The sequence below is a fragment of the Ixodes scapularis genome, unplaced genomic scaffold (genome assembly GCF_016920785.2).
Source record: "Ixodes scapularis isolate PalLabHiFi unplaced genomic scaffold, ASM1692078v2 PGA_scaffold6__148_contigs__length_123643588, whole genome shotgun sequence".
NCBI classification, from domain to species: Eukaryota; Metazoa; Arthropoda; class Arachnida; order Ixodida; family Ixodidae; genus Ixodes; species Ixodes scapularis.
Genome location: NW_024609881.1, coordinates 30,764,022 through 30,782,208, shown reverse-complemented (window position 1 = coordinate 30,782,208; position 18,187 = coordinate 30,764,022). Strand labels below are relative to the sequence as shown.

The 18,187-nt window shown below is 43.2% G+C and overlaps 1 protein-coding gene across 4 annotated transcripts; it reads left to right on the top strand.

Annotated features, from left to right (window-relative positions):
- The first annotated feature begins 4,602 nt into the window (after nucleotides 1-4,602).
- Nucleotides 4,603-15,923, top strand: LOC120843651. Of its 4 annotated transcripts, XM_040215080.3 has the most exons (8): nucleotides 4,603-4,785; nucleotides 7,931-8,051; nucleotides 8,332-8,461; nucleotides 8,606-8,721; nucleotides 11,679-11,766; nucleotides 14,544-14,633; nucleotides 15,655-15,690; nucleotides 15,785-15,923. In XM_040215080.3, exons 3-8 carry the CDS (start codon nucleotides 8,349-8,351, stop codon nucleotides 15,786-15,788), a joined length of 447 nt encoding a protein of 148 aa, XP_040071014.1. In that variant the 5' UTR covers nucleotides 4,603-4,785; nucleotides 7,931-8,051; nucleotides 8,332-8,348; the 3' UTR covers nucleotides 15,789-15,923. The 4 variants fall into 4 exon arrangements, with proteins under 4 accessions (XP_040071014.1, XP_040071012.1, XP_040071015.1 ...); XM_040215078.3 differs by lacking the exon at nucleotides 7,931-8,051; XM_040215081.3 differs by lacking the exon at nucleotides 15,655-15,690.
- The last annotated feature ends 2,264 nt before the right edge of the window (nucleotides 15,924-18,187 follow it).

Here is an 18,187-nt window from a genome sequence, read left to right as displayed (position 1 = left end):
TATAGACTAAGTCAAATGCAGTGTATGCCCCGTGCCTTGCGCTTTAAGTCCACGTGTTCGTGGTTCTATGTGTTCCAGGCTTCGAGTGTGCTTTGACCTAAATAAAACAAATTATACGGTGGGCAGAAACGCTGTGAATTACTATTTTGTACCATTTTTCTTTCCTCCTACTTCTCTGATTATTAGGGTCGACCAATAATAAATTATTTTTTTTGCTTTGCTTAAGCCCATCTTGGCGCAAGTGTGGCGGAATTCTTAGCAAAATTGGCTTTTTGGCGTAAGATGTAGCCCAGATTCGTTCATGTTGGAATTTGGTGCAACCGGCGCAGCCTTTCCATGACTGGGATTGCGAGCTGATTTGCCGAGCTGTGTTTTTTCTCTAGCAAATCTGTCCTCAATCTCTAACTTCTATGTCCTCGATGCCCTGGTATATTTCAACCTTTATAAAAATATCGCAAATTTCTAGGTTGCATACGTGAGATGTCCCAGCATCGCAAACGTTTAGTGAAGTTTGTTTAGCAGCACGTCTAGACTGTTAAGCAAGACGCCTACATTCCTGGCGCTCTTCATCAGATAATTTAACGTGTGGCTAGCGTACATTTAAAATTACAAACCTCGTGATCTTCCAGAACCTTCTAACCCACTCATCCTCTCCCCAGCTCGCCTACCTCTCCTCACACTACCCTTGGTCACAACCTCCCCATTAACCAATCAGTGTCGAGCACCTTACTCCTTTTCTCCCACCCGTTAACCAATCAGTGTCGGGCCTTGCGGCTACACGTTTATCCAGGCTTCACTTTTGGGCATCACAAACTGACGAACACCTAGCCAAAGAATGGTTCACGTTATAAGGGGTAATTTACATGGGCATCCGTGAAGTGCTTGCTGCTGCGGCCCATCTGTTTGAGTGTATCGTACAAGTCGGACATTTGTTCACATATTGGTTTGCTTTTCTGATGAAAAATTACATGTTTTCTTTTTATTCTGTGCTGTAAATTCATGTTATGAGTGGAATACACTTTACAATGCTGAGTGCAGTATGCTCGCCATAATTCAAACTGATATTTCATAATTCTGGTTAATTCAATCAAATTTCGAAAGTTTGGTTGTTCCGCTATGTATTAAGGTATTCATAAGCCGCTTAATTCGTACGGCGTTTTCGTGTAATTCATAATTTGTGTTCTTGCAGCCCGTTGAGTGCGTTTCTTTCCGATCACCGGTGCACTGCCGAGGGGCAACTCCTGCGAAGCTTGGTTACGCCAGAGCCATATATAAAAAGAGAAAGTTTGACCATTGCCTGGGGATTACAAGAGCCAAATGAGGAGGCCATATTGGCCGTAAGCGGGCTGGGTGTGTTCCAGTCGTCTTCACAAATTCGACTTCGGCCAACCAAAAGCGGAAAATAACCCCCTAGCGGACCACCGCTAGGGGATTACTTTCGGCTTCTGGGTGGCCAAGAGAGCATGTCAAGCCTTCTATTTGTGTCTGGTGCACGCCCTGGCTTCGCCCGCTCGCCCATTTACCAAACTCTCTCTATATACGGCTCTTGCGTCAGCGGGCGTTGCTTCTCCGCAGTGTACCATGCTTGGTGAAAATCGCACTCAACAGGGCTCAAGTGGGCACACATGAACCATGAAAACGGGCACCACCCAGAAATATCTACGGCAACTTGCGCGGACGCTTTGACGTGGCGACATGGGATAGGTCCACGTCACAGGATCCACGGAAGTTGATGTGAAAACTGCTACCTGGTGCCCGTTCTCATCGCTCGTGCTTAATAGTCTACATCAGACAACTTCTTGGCTCGATGAACACTGTTTTGTTTTGAGTTGTGATGTGCTGTCTAAACAGTCCACGATAAACAACATTTTTAATGGATAAATAAACTTATGTCATGCATTTCACAAATGTTTCATGTGTGACATACCTGCTTATGATCAGTAGGCCTATGTAAAGGAAATCATCAAATATCTGCTTTCTATGCGTAGCCATTCATATGACCAATAATAATTTTATCTACCATCATATTTAGATAGATTTCTGATAATTCAAACACAATTTGTGGCGTCGTGGAGTTTGAATTAGTGACTGCCTATTGCATTTCTGCTACTATAACGACAGCTCGGTGTTATTTACCAAAAATAACTTGTCAAAAGGTGCTCATTGTTAAGAATACCTTTGAAAAGATATGAGCTCGAACTTACAGCACTTAGAAAGATTTGAAAGGTGATTTTTATTTCAACTACATTTTTCTAAACATACAACCACGTTACTTTGTCGCCCACCTAGAAATCTTCATGAGGACGCAATATAATTGGCGAGCATGGCTCTAATTGGCGAGCCAGTCTCAAACGACAAAAAACTGTAGAGGGCACTACGCAAACACTTTTCACGTATATGAATTCACTTAAACGTGGCTTCCCCATGTTGCGTACAAAACTCCCGACTGCAATTAAATAAATCTTTGCAACACTTTCGGTTCACCCCTATAAAAATGGCTTCCGCCATTCAATATACATCTGACTGACATTCTATTGCCCCTATCGCCATTCGATTGCTCTCGCTTTAAATTTATGGACACGGTATTACCCCTTTATTGAAGTTTGGCACTGACGTGGTAGGCGCTACAATGGCAATAAAATGGCGAAAGAACCCTTTAGCGTCTTTTTATTGGCAGGTGTCATTACAGAATTCGGGTATCGTCTTTTTATACTTATCCTATCGTCAATCAAGCGCCCCCGGTGGCAGTGCAATACCGGCCAAATTCTGCTGCAAGTAAATCAAACTTTAGGTACAAACCATAGTTATAATATACGCTAGAGGTTCAATTGGCTCTTGTGTTCCGCGGCAAATTGCAGAAAACCATACATGGTAAATTGCTTCCAAAATGTAATTTAATTACAATTACAATCATTTCGCTCCAAAAGTAGTTTAACCATGATTACAACTACTACTATCTGAAAAATAATTCATTACAATTACAAATTACATCAAAAAGTAATGCAATTACTTTACAATTACTTATTTCTGGGAGCGACCATTTTCGTCTATATAACTTCAAACAACATGTTAAGGATGCAACGCATTGCTTCATTCCTTGCCCAAATGTTTGAATCGCCGAATATATGTCACGAATTGTACATTTTTTTTGTAAATTTTCTTAAATTAATGAGAGAAGTTAACAATTTGGGATAATGAAATCCTACGTTCTTATATTTTCAATAAATAATAATAAATTAGTTTATATACACGAAGACACCAGATCACTAAAATAAAATTGGTTGACACACTTTTGTTAGCCAGGCAAACAAAAATATGACAATTAGCCATATCTGAATATTTTAATAGTGTTAATATATGACTACAATCTACATCCACACGCGCTAATACAACCATATTTACAGACAAACGTTTAATTTTTTCCTAAATTATTTACAGTGAGTTGAAATTGCAATGGCTCAAAATTTATAAGACCCGAATATGGGCTCCCGAATCCATCATGACAATATCCACAGGTGCGAAGTCAGCTCAAAAATGCTTATGCAAATAATATCTGAAGTAAAACCAACGAAAAATAAACGTGAAAATAATACAAAAAAATGCGACAGTACTCAAAGAGGGGCGCAAAAAAACTGGCAAACAAATAAATAAAAAAAAAATTACTTCATAGACCCTTAAAAACCTCAACCTCGGCCGCCTTTTTTTTCGGACTTTTTGTTTTGTTGGCACATTTGGCGATATTTACGACATTTCTTTTTTATGACTAACACTGAAAAAAAAAAGTGCTGTCGACCACAGTGCTAAAAGCGCGAGCTCGTTGCTTTGGCTCGCGCGCCACGAGCGCTCCAGCATCGGCTGCAGCCATGCCAGTCAAGGCTACTCGCTCGCTGCTTGCACGGCCTTCGCAGCTATTCTATGCAAGGGTGATAATCCGTCGTACTGCACACAAGTACAGCTCCGTAAAAATGCGTACGAAATTACTGCGGCTGGGTTCTGTCGCCTCCGGTACACGTAATCTTCATTTGCAAAAGGAGTGACGGACGGCACCGGGCGAATTTTGAAAATGGAGAACGCTTATTTTGATGTTCCTAAGGACGCGACGAGTACAGGCGGCAATGTTGACAACACGCACCAGCGCGGACACCGCCGAGCTGCCGAGCCGAGCACCCGGCCACACACACGCCGAGCTACCGACATTTCACAATGCAGTCAGCGGCATCCAAAGAAAACGTGTTGTTGACGTAAAAATAACTAAGATGTCAAAATAAAAGCTGCTATTTTTACGTTCATGACGCCATTGTCCACGCCCGCTGGATATCCAATCGGTGTCGAAAATACGCAGCCTCCGATTCCAAACCGAAACTAAAATCCCGTCGTAGTTGTGTGGCTAAGCGAAATTTCGTATCGCGTATAAAGCTATTATTTCAATACATTTGTTTTAGTTTTTAAGTTTGTTAAAACGTTTTATTGTTTCGGTTCGCCACTGTTTTACGAATAATGTTACGTTAACTTTTTTTATTTTCGCATTTATTATGCACCCTGAAACAAAGTCTTTTACAAGCCAATCCAATCCACCCTGAACTTCATTTGCGTCGAAGCTTCCAAAGCTTTGTTGCGGTTTGGTGTGTCTTTTATTTTTACATAGAACTCATATCGATCCGATATGCCGCGTCCGAGAATGGATTTTGCGACTAATAAGTGGCGAGGCACCACGCGAGCAAGAATGAACAGCCCTGGAGGTTATGGGCACTGCTCAATTGGCTCATTGCTCGGTGCTTCTCGAAGGTAAGCCTTTTTTCTCTGTGTCCTCCTAAGCTTCCGTTCAAGCATCTCCTTGGTTTGTTTCCTTGCCCTGCCTTTGCCTAATCGCGCCCGAGAAGTGTATTCTGACAGGTATTTTCCTTAGGCGAGCATCTCTCCTCGCGCTTTTCGTCAAACCGTCCGACGGGTTGCGAGTTCTAATCGCGAAGCCATGATTCGGTCACCCAACACGTCGGTCGACCTGTCAAACGTTTTATCGCACGTGGGTCGTCACCTCGCGTCGGCACGCATCGCTGCCTACCCATATCTGTACTGGCCAGGTTTCTTTGTCGGCCCGCGCGTCTTATCGCTGTGGGTGATCTCAAGCGACGCGAGCGAAACGCGTAAAAAAAGAAAACATTGTGGTTGGAGCCGTTTGATCTACTGCGCTATATATATATATATATATATATATATGCCATGCCTCCGCTTAGAAAATTCGTTGTGACCACTCGTTTTATGCGAGAAAAGCGGAGTGCGTATAGCCATTTCCGTCCGAAGTGCATTCCGGAGTGCGTATACACCAACTCATGTTTACAAACGAACCGGAGCGCCCCTAGCGGACGCCACAGGCGCCGCGCATGCGCGGTAGATGGTGGGCAAAAAGCCCGCCGTCGCCCATAAACAAACCATTGAATTGCGTTGTTGTCGGCGTCGGTGGGAGTCCCCGTGCTCTTTTTCGCGTTGGAATTGTTGATTCTACGTCTTCCTAACAATGTATGACTACTTGAGCGGCTTCAGAAAAACTAACGAGGCAAAATTTTGCGTGAATAATGTGACGTGCGGCGATTCATTTCACGTGGACGCCGCAGAATGGGCGCTACAGCCCGACTCCCACGATGAGATTCTCCTTGCTATTTTCAGTCGCGAAGTCGCTCGGACTGCAAAAGCGTGGACCGTAGCTGATATGGTGGACGTCGATACTGAAAACCGCAAGTAGAATCGGGCATTACAAGTCGGTGATGGCCACTGGTAACAATGATCAACATCTTCTTGTATCTAGTTTACACTTAGCCTACTCACCCCAACCAACCTTCAAAAGTGTTTTGAGGCCTGCACTTAGTTCTTATCGCAATTACCGGTTCAACGTTTGGTTTACGGGCCGCTGTCGTTTGAAGGAGCTGGCGACAAAAAGCAGCCATGTTTGAAAGAGCAGACGACAGTTCGACCGGATGCATATGAAGTGCGGGCAAGAAGCACCGCGTCCCGCGTCAACAAACCATGCGAATATCACGTTGTCGGCGTCTGTGTGAGTCTGCATACTCTTTTTCGCGTTGTAATTGTCGATTCTACGTCCTCATCGCAATGTCTTACCACTTTAATCGCCTGAGCGAAATTATCAAGGCTAGTTACGCCGCTAACTTTCCGTAAATAATTTGACGTGCGGCGATTCATCCGCATGAACGCCGCAGAATGGAAGCCAAAACCATGATGGGATTCTTCTAGCTATTTTCGCTCGCGACGTCGCTCCTGCTGCAAAAGTGTAGAAGGCAACGGCGATGGTCGACGTCGATACTGGAAATCGGAAGCGGGAACAGACCAAGCGTAACAAGTCGGTGATGGCCACCGGTACCAATGATCAACATCTTGTATCTACTGTTTACACCGAGCCTACTTAAGTCTTTTGAGACCTGCAATTACTTCTTATTGCAATCACCGGGTCAAAGTTTGGTCAACGGGCCGCTTTTGTTTGAACGAGCAGACGACAAAAAGCAGACAAGTTTGAAAGAGCAGACGAAAGTTTGAACGATCAGGCGGCCGTGTGAATTTGAAGACGCACTGGGGGAACCCGTGGGTGGTCCGGACAACTTGGCGGTTTTCTCTCGTTCATGTTGGAACAAAGCAAATACATCTGGCGACCACAAAGTGTTGCCCTCACACGCAATCGTAGTTCGACAGCGTCTGGTTCGCCCCTTTCACGGCTACTATCCACGTCCTCGGACGAACGGAGGGGGCAAAAACACATGAAAACTGACCGTCAAACCTTTCCAGACTCTCTTGGTACAGCCCCCATCGAAGCATTTTGAGGAGAAGGCAGGTTTCTTGTCTCGTTTCTTCCAAGGGAACACAGGAATGCATGTCTGGCACGGCGACTTCTGCCCACCGCCCCAGACCGGAAGTGCGTCCGCCGCGCCACCACCGCGGCGTGACGTAGGAGAGTTGAGTTGGTGTATAGCTTTACTCATATATATATATATATATATATTTATTTATTTATTTATTTATTTATTTATTTGGACATACAAAATAGACGGGCACTAATTAACTTCACTAACATGCTCACATACTCTCCACTTGTCATGATTTTTGTGTGGGCTTTGCCCGATGATGCTAGTGAGTCATTCTCGTTTCAAGTGGAGTGTCCAAACCATTTTGCACGCATGTTCGGACTCTCGGGATTTGCAGAAACTGGGAGCCTGCAACGCCTGCTGTCCTTGTCTTTTTTTCTCCAGTTCATCTTTTTTCCTTGTGCAACAGCAGACTGTCGCACAAGAGCGACATCTTTTTCATGCGTGGTGTCACCTGAACCGTAGAATGCTCGCTTCATAGTGTGGCCCGTGAGGCTGTGCGCTTTCCGCTGTCTGCTTTCACGAACACAAATACGGTGATGTACCCAGAGTGCCGCGCTCGCTAGCCTTGCGTGAGTACACTCTATATGGTATATGTTGTTCAAAGTACCTTTATGCATAGCTGATCCAACCTGCATTCTCTTTTGCCATTGCCGGTAGCAAATTGTGTCTGTTTAGTATTGCACACCTGCCAACTTCCCCGTATTACCCAGAAGTCTCTTAAATTTTGATCAGTTTGTATGATTGACAGAAAAACCTCCCGAAAAGAGAAATAACCCTCCCCCTCTCTTTTGTACTAAAGAAGAGTTTTTGCCATCACTGTGGACTGCTGCAATCCCATGAGCATAGGCAGTGCAATATATAAATATAATGAAGTTGTCTTCATGCAAATTTGTTCTCAATATTTCTTTTTAAATCACCCCCCCCCCCTCCCCTGCTTAGAAATTATCCCGAATTTGGTGTCCCCAAACTTGGAAGGTATGGTACTGTCTGTGCCTTTTCTATATTGTGTCATTTATGTAACGTAATATATCTGTTCTTCATATTTATAATCGCTGCAGGCCTGGTCAAGGAGGGGTTGCTCAGTGAACTACTAGTTTGAGTTGCCTGAGACGGACACCACTGACATCACCTAGAGTGCCGAGGTACAGGCTTAATGGCAGATATCAATAGGAGATGATGGTAAGCTGTCCTATTTATTTAGCAGTGTCGGAGTAACTCATTTGAGTTTTCATCACTGTTTTTGCTGGCAGTTTGTTCCCTGCACACAAAAATGGTCCATTAATTGTCCATGTCCATTAAAATTGATGCAGCCTTCACACTTCTGCGGTTTAGAGCGATTCGCAGACATATGTCGATCATAGTCGAAACAGCGTGGCTCATCATTAGAGTTGAATGCTGAGTTTCGCTTGGCAACTTTTTGGCCACTTCGATCACTACAAAACATTATTTGCCTTCTCAGCCACCGAGTTGACTTGGATGTCAGCGCCTGTTGCCATCAGAACCTGGTTCTTGTGCTGCCACATCATTTTTGGTGGTGGCGCTGTCGTCACCTCCGAACGCTTGCGCTCCCCGAGTTCCCATTCAAGATGGTGAGTGGTATACTTGTGGGGGCCTTGCTGCTGCAGGTGCTGCCATGTAGCTCTGGCTCGTGGTGGCTCCACCGCCATCATTTGTGCTCCCTGTGATCCCAGCCGGAGTGGTGACAGGGATTATGCAAGGGCTCTTTGTCGCAGGTGCTGCCACGGACTTTGGCTCGTGGGGGTGGCGTCGCTACTGACAAAGCCTGTGCTCCCCGTCGTCCCTGTTGGAATGGTGGCTGGAACTTGGAGAGGGTTTGCTGCCACGGCCGGTCAGTTCAAGTTCCGCACATTCTGCCGTAGCCCTTGGGAATTCGTTCCTTCCATGTTGAGGTTCTAGTAGGAGAAGTCCACCGTTGTTGAGCTACATGTCACCACAGCAGTCAATCTGCAGAGGGGCATGGCCACGTGACAACACTTCTGAAATGTTAGAGCCTTGTTGTGGACATGGAGGCCGGTGTGAGAGATTTAATATGCGTCTGGCACATCTGCCCGGCGAAAGAACTCATGGGTGTGCCACATGGAAAGTGAGCAGACTGTGCAAGTCTCTTTTACAAAATGGCGCTAACAATAGGTAGTGTCTGAATCATTCTTGTCTTACGTAGGTGATACTTTCTAGGCGTAATGTGTTAGTAGATAGCTATGGTGTTATTGCTTAACTCTGAACAAGATACAAAGTATGAGACATTTTCAGGCCAAGTAAAAAATTTCTGCTCACTTTAATCTTGAAGATCTTCCAGAGTTTCACATCATCCAGCAATCCTGAAGGCGATGCACCACATGCAATTATAATTAATATTCCCGCTCTTAGTTTACCAGGAAGGTGTTCAAAAAATTATAAGTAGTGTTAGTTGCTTAGGAGAGCGATGTGTTGCACCTTGGCGTTCCATTCACTTTGGGATGAGGTGCTTCATTCTTGTGCGTCCTTGGTTGTTTCCTTAGCCCCTAAAGATGTTGGAGATTTATATGTTTTATTTTTGGGGAAACCATGTTATGTTAGTATCTGGCATGCTTTTTTTTTATTGCTGAAAGCTGTTTGAAGTGAGCCTTTTGTCCACCTAAGAGCATAATGATTGGGAGCTTCACTCAGGTGTGTTTTCTGGCCACACCGCAGAGCATGATTGTAAGCATCGATGCATGCTATTGATACCAAGATCGGGACTTCAGAGAGGATCAGTCAAGTCTTCCTATTTTTATTTCCATTGATTCTTTGGCATTCTAGATATCTTTTTGTAAGCGTGTTCACGTAAGCTTGTTCAACTTTCTGGGTCATAGTATCGGGTCGTTCTGTAATTATCATATGCTTTATGCATTTGTCATTAGTCTCATCTGAAGTTGTCATGGGCACATGGCTGACACATTTGGTGCTGCTTTGATTTGGAGGGTAAATATTGTCCGCCATAGGTCTAGCAAACTTCATATATTCTACACTTCAAAATTTTCTCGTAGACCTGATTACTAGGCAATAAGGTCCTTTTCAATATGTGCATTTACTTAAATTGAAAAGCCAAAAGGCTTTTAATAATCAGCCACATGCAGAATAAGAACAGTGTTTCTGCCACCTAGTGTGGGAGAAAATGGGTGGGGGGTGGAGGCCAAAGCAAACGCAAGCAGTGTGAATACAACTCGACTTATATGCGGGGTAAGTGAGGAATTTGAACTGTCTACCAAGACCATGTAGCTCACACATTTAGCAGAGGATGATTGGGTTTGATTTAACAAGCTATTGGGGTGGTTGTAAAGCTCCTATACAGCCCCACATGGAGTCACCCTGCATGCACTGATCTAGACTGCTCGTTTCACATAGATTTTTGTGACCTATTGATCTAACTGCTTCTTTTATTTGCAATTTTTTGTGTTATTCAGGATAATTGGAAACCCAGCAAAAGGTTGGCATGTCATGGAGTAAACATGCCATTGTACAGTGTGCTTCACTCTAAAGTGTAATGCATGAGCAGTGGCCAAAGCTGATGACACTTGTCAAATGAGGAAATCAATGATACTGCACAAACTGAAGCATATCTTCCTGGGACCGTTGCCATTCCCCTATACAATTATTGCATGACCTCCTTGTTTGTTTTTTTTATTGCCCTCAGTTAATTTGACGAGGACTGGATTGCTGTTATCCCTAATAGGTCGGCGTGTCACGTTTATCTTGAGGTCCAATTAACGGGAAATTTGTTTTGATAAGTTAAACAAGGGAAACAACAAAATATTCAGAGCAATGTCTTTTTTTTTCTTTCTATTTTTTTGCATCACCGAAACATTTATTGGTCACCGCATTGAAACAGGGAGTGTAACGCACGAAGAGAACTGCAGTGTGACCCTCCAGTCTCTGCCGTCAGACGATGCACACATTATGCAACATAAGTGCAGGATCAGCTTTTTTTTTGGGGGGGCGGGGGCGATTTTTCTGAGATGACATGAAAATGTTGTGATCATCACCATCAAAGTGATTTGTTGTCTGCATGTTCCCTGCTTTAGTGACAAGGCCACTGACAAGCCGCTTCACGGGTACTAAATTGAACCGCTTGACAAGTTGCTCAAACAATAGTGATACACAAATGGCAGTACGAGGACAAGTTGAAGAACCACAAGTAGCGCTTGTCCTATCACTTTTTCAACTTGCCGTTGTCCATAGCACTATTTGTGTTTTGCTCCTCTTTATCTGCTTCATAAAGAGCAAATATATAAGGCTGCTTAATAAAATGACAGCGTCCGTCAAATCGGTAAACATTTCTCTGTAAAACATATTGCCCTGGCCAAGTCCAAGTCTCGTTTTCACGATGAGTCGCATAGTGAATCGGCTAACAATGGTTGATGAATATGATGTAGTTCTACTGAATCAGTAGCACACTTCAATCTCTCTTCTGCGCAAAACCTATGTTTCGGAGCGGTTGACATAGTGTTTTCTCGACAGCCGAGGGGCTTGAAGCAGGTGCTTAATGTCTGTGAGCCTCCACCATTGAAATTTTAACTTGTCACTTGCTTTAGAACTTGATAATGGAGCAATGGCAGATTTTATGAAGTTTGCGAAACCGACGTCGGAGACCTTCGAATGGGAAAGGTTTACAGGGCTAGAAAAATAATGACAGCACGTCCTCACTCACAATTTCTGTAATAAAAAGACAGTGCCCAAAGAACTATAGCTAGTTTTAAGTGTCACTCGCTGAAGCGGTTTGTATACTGTGTTAATTCCTGCATTTTGCTGTTCTGTTTTCTGTTTCAGGATCTAGTGTTACATTCCTGTGGCTTTTTGGTTGTTTCCCAATTATTGAAGGGAGTTGCAGGCTTATCATGGGCGACACAGTGCTTTGGTGAGTGTACCTTTTATTTACTGCTTGGCCAATCAAATCGAGCGGCTTTGCAGGAAACTCTACAGTTTCAGGATGTTTGAGGGTGTGTTCTCCTTCAGACATTCTGAAATGGCACAAATTTTTTTTGTGCTGCATCACTCTATTCTGTTGAATGACCAGCTGAAATCGTAGTAGAAGCTACAAGCTCGTTGGACCAGTCATATGTCTACCTTTTGCCATGTGTTACACTCCCGCCCATAACCATGTGCAGAAGGCGGGGTCAGGTAACGAGAGGAAGGTGGTTGATTGATCCGGTGGGTGCGTAGTTACCACCACAGTCAGCTTAGAGGTGAATGTTAATTACTCAAGCTTTAAATAGGTCACAGCACTCAAAGCTTGAGGAACACCTGAGAAGTTTTTAGAATGTTTTTATTTACCGTGTCTACTCGCTCCATGAGTCTCAAACTACGTCCAACTCGGCTAGCCATCAAGCCAATTTTCTTTCGCCGCCAAGCGGCCAGGCCACTTCAAACCAGGCAAAGCATAGCGTTACATGCTTTCATGGCTGCAAGTGTGTAAATGCGGATGTGATCAAGAGTGAAACCGAGTGGCGCATACACGTAACAAAGCTGGGGTCGAGGAATTGCCCAGCTTTGGACATGTTTCGCCCACCGAATGCATTGATGCCAACAAGCACGCGGTCATCTGTAGTGTGCTTTCGGACAGTGAAATCGTGAAAGTGGTTAGGCCTAAGGACGGTCGCGTCACTCACCATGCTGAGTGAGCTTCCCTAGTAAAAAATCTTAAATGTATAAAAAAAAATTTATGTCCAACAAACGCGTATGATCCAATAAGATCATATAAGAAAATGCAAGAACCTTATAAAAACATATAAGAACAATATAAAATTATATTTGAAGTTATAAGAAACTTCTTTTCAGTTTCTTAAAACTTCTTATATAATCTTATATATTTCCTATATTGTTCTTATATGTTTTTATAAAGTTTTTATATGATCTTATTTGGTCATATGCTTTTATTGGACACCTAAATTTCTTACATGCAAGATTTTTTTACTATTCACTAGGAGGGCGCTTTTCCTTTGACAGAAGGCACACCGAAAGCACCCTAAAAAAAGGTTTTCAAATTGTAGAACATGGTTATTGTAGCGCGCCCACGACCAGCCGTCAATGCGCCTCCGTCAGTGGAGACATGCCACAGTACTTTGCCGTGTCATACTGCCACCTAAAATTACATTTTCGCAAAGTGTGTAAATGCAGAAATTTACCCTGCATAATGAACGCACCCCCGAAATATATGTCAATTTCAGAATAAAGAGGTGTGTTCATTATGCGGGTAAATATGGTAAAAAAGTGAATGATGACTCAAACAAATGCAAAACTCATACATTGGAATTTGAAAAAAATCACCAACCATATCCTACAACAAGGTCCCAACGTTTCAAAAACAGCTTGTTTTTTTCTTCAGGGGCGACTGCTTCCAGATAGGGGACAACAGCTTCGTTTTCTTCTACGATAGTCTCTTTTTTTTCACTTTGTTAGGTGGCTGAGTCCGTTCATGTCGCATGATGGCAATGTGCTAGTGGACCTATTGATGTTTCCTGGTGTTGTTTGGATATGCCATGACTATAAAAAACTGCTGGCAGAAGTTTGTCTCAACATTTATGAGGGTGTTGGCAAAGTTGATGCGATATTCATTGTCCTCACAGTGCTCTGCAACAGCGCTGCGCTCATGGTCGAATTTGCAGTTGTTTTTGTGTTGTTGAATTCTTTCTGGGAAGTTCTTTGTTTTTCCAATGTAGGTGGCATGGAATTGAATATACAATGCCCTGCGCTCTTTGTTTAGAGGGATGACCTTTAATTCGCAGCATCATACGTCAAAGTGTTGATACCGGTTTGTGGGACTCCTGAATACTTTCTTTTACTAGCATACATGACAGCGCTTCGCTAGTCCCCTTTATGTAGGGAACACAGATGCTGGTGTGTGGGCGGATGTTTTTGAGTTTTTAAGCTTTCTCCCGACCAGGCAGGCCTCTGCCAAAATGTTTACCCTCGAAACTTGCCCTGCATGTAGTAATGGCTCTTGGTCTGCGAGAATTTTTGTTTTAGTTTTGTGTTTGTTGAGCATTATTGGGCAAATGACAAAGGCTATGCCACTTTATTATGACCACAGTAAAAAGAGCTATACACTTGATAACATAGTCCTGTCATGTTTTTGCTTCGAAAAAAAAATGTTAACACACAAGATTAATCTATTTCTTGACCCCTTGACTGGGGACCCATGACAAAAAAAAACAATTTTTTGTCCCTATTTTGCCTATATTTTTTTGTACGAAACTTTTCTTGTGCTACCATCATAGCTTTAATTTCTAAAGGAAAATTATTTCCGATGTTAGGGGATAGATGGTGCTTCCTCCCGTACGATAAAAAGAGTGAGCGTTTAAAGACGCACTCCCCAAACTGATTGAAGAGTGGTGCATCTATGAGTGCGCCCCCCAGGCTGCTGTTAAAATTGCCAAGCATCCAAAGATCTTATCAAAAGTAATAAATAAATCTTTGTCTAAGGTGAAGTGAATATTTACATTAAATTCAAGTAATGACGCAATAACAACATGGCAGTGCCCACAAGCTGCATGCGCATGAACGAATTTCACCATACAAATGAATGAATGACCGTTTTGGCAGAACTGGACAATGAGGAAAAGGGTACCAATACTTGAGTGTAGCTTTCTAGGGGCTATTATCATTTTAAATTGCAACTCTCATTTGCTCTTTCAGCTCGCACCTTCACGGAGTACAGCAATGTGGGGAAGGAAGTCGAGGACAGCCTCTCTCGATTTCTGTCCCGGGGGCGCTATGCTCTTCCAGGTAAGCTGCTTCCCTCTCTTAAGAGACACGATTAGACCCTTTTATTCAAGACAAGAATGACGATAATAATCACATCAAATAAAATGGGGAACAATGGGACAAAGGAGATTCCTCTTTGACCTTTCTCCCCCTTGTACCCCTTTTCCAGGGATTATTATTGTATTCATTCTTATTACATTATTGCGGAGTTGACATTTTGACAACCTGTGGTTGGCTGATGTGTTGTGGAAGTTAAAGCTATTGCACATTCAAACATTGTGTGAAATACAGTAGAACCCTGCTGCTGCATCTTTATGCAGTCACAATAAAGGATCATGACATGAGCGAAGATGTAACAACTGATAATGCCCTTGGGATAGCTATAGATGTTTCAGGAAGCTGTATTCTCTGTTTATCTCACCTTAGCTTTTATGGCTGTAAAAAAGATTGCCTTATTTTATATGTTGACAATTTTTTCAACACTTAAAATTGGGGTTGAACTATAAGTAACACACTGTTTACAGACAAGCTTGTGTTTGCCCACAGCAGCTATGGGCACTGCATACGCAGGAACTAGATTCGTGTGAGCAGACATGTGTGTACATGTGCTGTGCCGATAGCCGCGCCATCGCAGTGATGCGTTGTCTATAGTTGAAAATATTGAAATATAAGGATGCGAAAATTCTGAGCCCATCGAGCTAAACCACAGCTGCCTCAAACAAATCACTGCACCCTGCATGCCACATCAAAGCAGTGGGGCTTGATGCAATCAGCACTGCTTGGACATGGTAACATGGAGGTGGTAAAGAAAAATGGGGGGTCGTGAGAGCCTGAATCTCTTATTGTCATACAGGACCAAGCAAGAAACACAGTGCAGAGAGGCAAAAAGGTAAAATAAAGGGAGTAAAGCAAAAGGAACAGGGTATGTGTTCCTAGTAGTCATGCCGGCCACCTTGAGTGGCAGTGTTTGGGCATAAGAACCAAGAAGGAAATTCATGAAGCCTGTAATTCTAACACATATATACTTTTAGACGTTCGATAGGACCGGTTTCCGTGAACATAACAGCCGAGAAAACATGTGAGCAAGGTTCTTCTGTGCATAGTTTTGAATGTGCTGCAAGAATATTTCTGGTTATATGCCCACTTAATTTATAATGTTTTTCTTCTTTCAGCTGACACCTTACAGACATGTCAGGAAGCAAGGAAAGGTTATTTTTTCACTCATCGTTTACATTTGGGTGATTAACTTAGTCTTGAAAAAAAACACGTCATTTTAATGACATTGTGATAAATAAATTCTGGGTCTTTAAATTGTCCTTCAATCTTTGTTTTCTTCCCATATTGCAAGCCGGCACTATGTGTATCAGGCATGGAATCAATGGTAGGCCATGTAAACTATTGCAGTTTTTCGGCTGGCCAGCTTAAAGTTTACGAGGGGTTGACAATGGCGAAATGGTCACGAAATTCGGTCAAATGACGTCTATGTGATAATTATGCCCTTATAAAAATGGTTGATGCCATTTTGTATTATTGCCAAATGGCAACAGGTATTTAAGAGCAGTCAATCAGCAGGCAACAGATGTTAATCGTCATTGAGATGTCATCTTGTTGACCCGGATAGCCATTTCGCCACCGTCAACTTTTTGCCATTCTATTGGTTATTGTCGGTGCATTGCCAATGTATCTACATGCTAATGCTAATTGGCTATTGGAGGCAGTCAAAAGATTATAAAATGTATAGTCCTTTGATTGCCTTCTTTAGCCATTTAACGTTAGCATGTAGATACACTGATGATACACCGACCATAACCAATAGAACGGCAAAAAGGTGAGGGTGGCGAAATGGCTATCCGGGTCAGCAGGGTGACGTCTCAATGACGATTAACATCTGTTGCCTGCTGATTGACTATTTGTAAACAGCTGTTGCCATTTGGCAATAATATGACTTTCAAATGGTATTAACCATTTTCATAGGGGCATGAACTTCGTTATTAAGGTTGGGCCGACCTTTCGTGCATAGGAGACCACTTCCAAAAATTGTTCTAAGGTTCAACGTACAGGGCTTATCAAGTAGAGTTCTACAACTACTGACATTGAGTAGTTCCTTGGCGATCAAGAACAAAGATGTGACACTGCTCTTGAAGAATGATGAGATATGTGAGGAGCAATTACTCTATACTCTGTTCACACCTCAGCTGTCACTGATGTGGAAGCTACGTGCGCGCTAAACCAATCAACCATCTCCCTTTCATCGCCTCGCCCCTCTCCGAGTGTGGGCGTAAGTGAAATCGCGATCACATGGTGAAAGATGTAAATATGAGTGTTCCGAACATGAAGCTTCCACCGCACCTACCGTGGCAGGTCACTGGGGTACAGGCGCAAGTCAACAAAACCTGTCTCCCTCTCCTGCTACATTTGCCGACAGCCCCGTGGCAAACTGATTTTTCTATCGATAGCTCGTCGCGACCTCCGGCGGTGCTAACCTTAGAAAAGTCGACAATTGCGGAGAGAGCTGCTGGGGCCTCTGAAGAAAGAACCCAACAGAAAACCGGGTGATCCCCCAGAGAAGTCACTCAAAAGACGGCGCGAGAGTCGAGGGGCACTTTGACCTTTGATTTGTTTCGAATTTTTTATAAGAACTAGCGCACGCAGGAAAGTTCTTCATTCTATAGGTGACACAGATTTATTCCTGCAGTTAATTGGCCAAAGTCAGAAAATTGTTGCGCCGCCCCTTCCACACGCAGTTAAACAACTGCGAGTCACACAAGTAGCAAGAGGAAATACGCGACACTTTTCAGCCGTGTTTTCTGAATGTCGGTTGGCCAGAGAAACGAACGAAGATGTAAGATGACGGCGAAACAAGTTATACAAAATTAGGCTTTATTCGAGCATGGCCACAGAGGTGCAACACACCACATACAAGCAAACGATGATTTTTCATGTTTGTATCTTAGAGCTAATGTTGTCATTAAAACAACTACAGTATCCTGGAGCATGCTCATTAAGGTCACCAAATCAAGCGGTCAATTTCGTGCAAAATGCGAAATAGCACTGACATCGTGCCTAAACTAACGGTGTGCAACTGCAAAAGGTATAGAACATACGTTTTAGCAAAGAGCACGGGATGTCGAATGTTATGCAGGATGCTGCTAAAATGAAAGATTGTTTCTGCTATCTCAAATGTTAAGACATGTAGATATCTTTTTATGGAAATGAGCTTGCACTCAGTCAGTCAGTATAGTAAGACAAGCCAAAATTGCTGTGTCGCAGAAGCCTTTGCTGTATGTACTCCGAGCTGCAAAACGGTACGAGAAAATACTTGCTAGGTAGGAAATATTGCATGTTTTATCTTTACTTAAAAATATACTGTATAAAGCTTTTAGTTAATTAGTGACATAGTTAAAGATGGGAAGTGTGTTGGCTGTTTCATATGGCTGTGCAAGTAAATATGTCATTTGTGTTTGTTGGGATGTTAAGGGACTGGCTGGCTAAATTTCTGACCTACAGCTGAGACACCAGGTGTCCACTGAGGCTGACTAACTTCCGGCTGCCTGACCACACACACACGATATGAT